Source organism: Rhinopithecus bieti, unplaced genomic scaffold, assembly GCF_001698545.2.
Source record: "Rhinopithecus bieti isolate Rb0 unplaced genomic scaffold, ASM169854v2 scaffold_20206, whole genome shotgun sequence".
NCBI lineage: Eukaryota > Metazoa > Chordata > Mammalia > Primates > Cercopithecidae > Rhinopithecus > Rhinopithecus bieti.
In genome coordinates, this window is record NW_016810187.1 from 938,060 (window position 1) to 943,432 (window position 5,373).

Genomic DNA, 5,373 nt, shown 5'->3' on the forward strand with positions numbered 1-5,373 from the left:
CAGTTATTCTGGTATGGGACCCCAAAATAGGGATATGTGTGTATGTTTTTTTAACATTCTAAATAATTTTGAGAGTTACCTAAAATTATGAACTAGTGACTTAATCTCTTTCTGAGTCTCAGCTTTCATAGGATTGCTATGAATGTTAAATGAGAAAATATGTCTAAATTTTATGAACTTTAACTCACAATAAAATATATGCTGTTGATTAGATTACTTCTTGAAATAACTTTTCTATCCCTTTTTAAAAGACTTCAATTTCTGGCCGGGCGTGGTGGCTCAAGCCTGTAATCCCAGCACTTTGGGAGGCCGAGACGGGCGGATCACGAGGTCAGGAGATCGAGACCATCCCGGCTAATATGGTGAAACCCCGTCTCTACTAAAATACAAAAAACTAGCCGGGCGAGGTGGCGGGCGCCTGTAGTCCCAGCTACTCGGGAGGCTGAGGCAGGAGAATGGCGTAAACCCAGGAGGCGGAGCTTGCAGTGAGCTGAGATCCGGCCACTGCACTCCAGCCTGGGCGACAGAGCGAGACTCCGTCTCAATTAAAAAAAAAAAAAAAAAAACTTCAATTTCTTATTGAACATGAGATCATATTATATTTGTTTGATTTTGTGCCTTGTGATAGCAGAGAGAAAAATGATGAATTCTGTCTAAACTAACAGGTAAAGTATAATATCCACAAGATAATAGTTTTAGATATTAAAGGGATGGTAGAAAGTAGAATCTTATTTGAATTATGTATTTATTTTCAAAATCTGAGGAATAAATGCAAATTTTTTAAAGTAGCAAGGACATGTAAACAGAAATTGTTTCTATATATTTTAATACAAAATCCACATTTATTATTAGCACCAATGATTTAACTTACAAATATATTCTGACTCCCTGGTTTTAAGACCAATAGCTTAAGTTAAACACACCCCTCATCTCTTCCAAAGTCAAAAGCAATAAAACAACAAAATAACACCTACAAGCAATAGTAGCAATGGCTATTTGAAAACACATATATTAAGTTAATGGGACTTCAATAGCTCAATACAAACTATATAATAATATGTAGCATAGATGTCAGTTGACCTTGATTCTTACAGTCTGTTGTAATCAGTTTCATAGCCTTTAGTCACAGTTTCTGTGTAACTAGAGTTACTTCGCCTTCTCAGTTCTGAGGGGCTTTCTAATACAGAGCTCCACTGTTTTTTATGACAGTACCACGGTATCTTCTTCCTTCTACGGTCTCCCTGTTTTTGTCTTGCTTATGGTTCTTCAAATCTGCGCCTGGACAACTTTCATGTTAATCCATTCTGAATCATTTGTTCTTCTTGGCCTGTCAAGACACCCAAAAAAGGCCAAGTTGTTCACCCAGGGAGCCATACTGGCACATTCCTTCTGTACTTGATACTATCTTTTAATTCCCTTCAACCAGGGACCAGTCACTTTAGGCTATTAGCCTGCAGGTCATTTAGAAGATTTAAGTAAATATCTGATTTGAGGAACCTGGGATAAGAGTCCTTTTCCATAAGAGTATATATGACTTTTTGTGCTTCATCAAAACATGTAGGGGTTGGTGCTTTAATCTTCTTGGCTGTAGATTCTCGAGTGCGGAAGTCAATATTGATCTAAAAAAGAAAACCTTGTTAGTTAATATATACTTCTTATTTATGGCAAATTTTATGATGTTACTGTGTTTTTTGAATCTCCTCAGAAAGTGATTTTAAGGCCTCATTTAAATAAACTCAAATATCTCTTAAATGCCTTTCCAAAGTCAGCTCTATACTAGATGTGAAGGAGATAAAAAATATTACGAAGATGTCTTTGTTCCAAATTTCCTCATAGTACAGTTGGGAGAGGCAAAAGAAGCAGACATGAAAAATTTAAGTATCCACGTAAGATGATCCATATGTCACAAAGAGTGATATGGGCATTTAAGATTTATAGGAGGAGAAGGCTCCTTTTGTTGCTATTTTCTGCTTAGACCAAGAGTATTTATCTGGTACTACTGTTAATTGGAAATCCTTTTGCTGCTGCAATTGTATACATTATGCAAATATGCATTTTCTTATCCAAAATGAGAGCACTCATTAAGGACTCCCTGACATGCACTTCTGGTCAGTAACAATACCCTTAACCCTTCCCTCACCCTCATCATGGCAGCTGGTTTTGTAAAATCAATCTCTTCATTCTACTGTGCTGAAACCTTCACCAATATAGAAAATTAGATTCTCATTGCACTGAACTATATTTATGTACCTAAGTATGTAGAAGTAAAATTATATACCCCAAAAAGATTTTATCTTGTTGTATATATTAAATGTTATTTCTGCATGTAGGATCTTCTACAGAGAAACTGAAGATGATAAGCTTAACACTCACTTGTTTAGCAGCATCTGAATGCACAAATGCTTTATATATCTCTTCTGCTTTGCAGGGCAAAAGATCAGACTCTGTTTGCTTATAGTCTTCACAAGCCAGCCAGAACTCAATATTCTCCTCACTGAATTCAGACTTTAGGAAACTTCCAAAGACGTTTTGACCAGCTAAAAAGAAAGGGGGGCGGGGTGGGTGGGAAGATAATTAATTTAAATAAACCAACAAATGAATACTTTGAAGAAGAAATTTGTAAGAAAAATACAATTGCATTCTATGCATACAAAGGTAAGAGACAGCTACTGCTGAAATAGCTGTATTATAGATTGTAGAGATGAGAAGGCATTTGAAATTTCTTCATTCATAGAAGAGGAATCTGGGGCCAGACAAACTTGTTCACAATCACACTGCTACTTAATGGTGGCTACCGAACTATGTTTTGCTTCTATCTGCTGTTCGAATTGAAATTCTGCTCCCCTGAATATAAAACCATCTTTTATATATGCCAAATCTTAGCCAGAGTAGAGAATATTTTAGGGAAGCAAATACTGACAAAAGGCATTAATATCACATTAATAATTAGCAAATATAATTTCCCCATCTAATTTATATTAGCCAGAAAATAGGCCTATATATGATCTGTAGGCCTGATGTACTAATTATGTTTGCTAGCGTTTACTGAGACTTTTATATTGTACCATTTATGATCCATATCTATACCATTTATTTGTTTAGCTGAATTATAAACAAAGTCAGCTGAGCTAGAGTGAACAAGTTGATTCCCAAGTAAAGCTCCTTAGGTGTCTGTGAGGAGGAAAGAATAATCTCACTCTTGAGAGACAGAGACCACACTGCTCATCTGCACCTCTGAAAAAGGTCCTAATCTCAGTAGAATTGTTATGCCCAAGACAAGGGGAAGGCAAGCTGATTTCATTCTTTACCTTCTCTCATCTGAAAATCTCCACAAGACTATTTGTGCTTAAAAATCCTTCTATCATATTTATGTCAAAACAACTATCATGTTATAATAATGCAATTATTTATGTTATGTATCTCAACCACCTTCAAGGCAGTAAGAGACTATCTTTGATTTTGAATCTTTGGTACCTCTATAATGTCCTCTACATAAGAGTGAGATGAATGATGAATGTATGAAAGATAATTTAATTAATTGAATGAATGAATCATACTTGTTACATCCAAGTGTAGAAAAATACATTCTTTAGGCAAATTTCAAAATGGCAATGTACATGTTAAAATATTTAGCTTACTTTTAAAAACTTTACGTATCAGAATCCCAGCACAGTGTTTAATTTTATCTCCCTAATGATCTATGAAAATACCTAATTTTCTTGGCAAATGTGTCTAAAAGGAATTGGCAGAATTGAGTGCGAAGTCAGCATTATTAAGAGGCATACTATGCTGAAGTTATCAGTAACTACAGACAAACTAGAATACAACTTTTTGCATACTATCCTACCCAGAATACTGTATTTAGTGAAGCCATTCCATTTTTTAGAGTATTGCACTGAACCCAGAAACATTAATAGTTATACTTACTTTGGTTGGCAAGAAGTTTTTCCAGAGACAGAGACCATTGCATTACTTCAGCAGCAGAAAGTCTGCAGGGGACAAAAATGTACGTACGTTAGTCATTTTTAAAAATGTAAGCACACATGAAATAAGAATGACTGTTACACTTTGATAACTTCACAAACTAAAACTGTAGTTCTAATAAATATGTTAAAATTTATTCACAAAATGCAAAACTTCCCTTAGAGTTACTATAGTTATGAAAAAAAACCTACCAATAAAGTTTGAAAAAAATCCAAATAGATAAAGTCCCATATGTGTGTGCACACATTTGTATTCAATTTACATTGGTACTGATACAGTCTCACTTTATTTGGCATGTTACTTAAAAAAAAAGAAGTCTACTGTGTGCAGTATTTATCCCTTGCTAGGATATAGAGATGATGCATAGGGGTCTCTTGAAAATGATAATGATAGTTTAGTGTATTAGTGTACTTACATATCCTTGGACTTGGAAGATTTCATTCCAGATTCCAGATGTGGGATCATAGATCTCAGGTATGCTTTCATATCCATTCCACTGCAAAAGACATAAAAGTGAATATTCATGTTTCTTCAGAATTCATTTTATTTGTAAAAAGACATAGAATAAATTTATCTAAGGAATAAAGCAATACTAAAAATGGTTGATATAACATTTTGCTATATTCGGATAGAGCCCATTTTTATGAGTCCATGTACAGAAAAGCTCCTACCCAATTTAATGCCATATCAAGATTTATTTTTTAATACAGCTGAATATTACTTACTACTCACAACAGACAATTAACTCCTCTGATCTGGCTAAACTAAATGCTCACATTCTCTTCCATTCATTCTCAATCCTTCTGCCATTAAAGATAACCTGTTAAAATTCACAAAGTGAGATTCTGAACAAACTTACAAAGTCTTTGGCCTCCTTTTTTGCATTTTGTCATCTAGAAGTGAATGAGTGGTTCCTTTCAATTCCTTTGGGTTAGCAGAGAAGAACATTCCTGGCATTTTGTCTAACTTTGGAGTGGAGATGGCCGCTGCGCGCATGGTGCTCTGAGCAAATATGCGCGCGTCAACGTCTCTGCTGCTTTATATAGTAGAATGCAGACAGGCACTTGCTGTTTGAAGGAGTGTGTTTATCAAGTGATGTTACCACAGACACTGGAAGTTCCCCCTTTCTTGGTGTGCTGTGACGTGTATCTTGAAAAAAAAAAAAAGCATACAGTGATGTCTTGTGGTTGAAACTTAACCAAACGAGAACAGGTCACTTGATTAGAAAGAAAGGAAATTAAACATACAGAGGTACGCTCACATATGTCACATGTCTAAAGCATTAACAACATCAGTCTTTGGTTCTAGAGGATATTTGTTTATTTTAAAGGTTGCATGTTTCAACAAACTGTTTCATTTGGCGTATTAATTTATCACATAGAAACTCAC

The 5,373-nt window shown here is 35.1% G+C and overlaps 1 protein-coding gene across 1 annotated transcript; it reads right to left on the reverse strand.

Moving 5' to 3' along the window:
* Positions 1–726: 726 nt before the first annotated feature.
* RGS1 (regulator of G protein signaling 1) lies at positions 727–5,046 on the reverse strand. The gene is made up of 5 exons (XM_017891607.1): positions 4,844–5,046; positions 4,400–4,480; positions 3,928–3,989; positions 2,374–2,537; positions 727–1,619 (listed from the first exon to the last, which is right to left on the reverse strand). The coding sequence occupies exons 1-5, from the start codon at positions 4,978–4,980 to the stop codon at positions 1,434–1,436; spliced, it is 630 nt and encodes a 209-aa protein (XP_017747096.1). The 5' UTR covers positions 4,981–5,046; the 3' UTR covers positions 727–1,433.
* Positions 5,047–5,373: the final 327 nt, after the last annotated feature.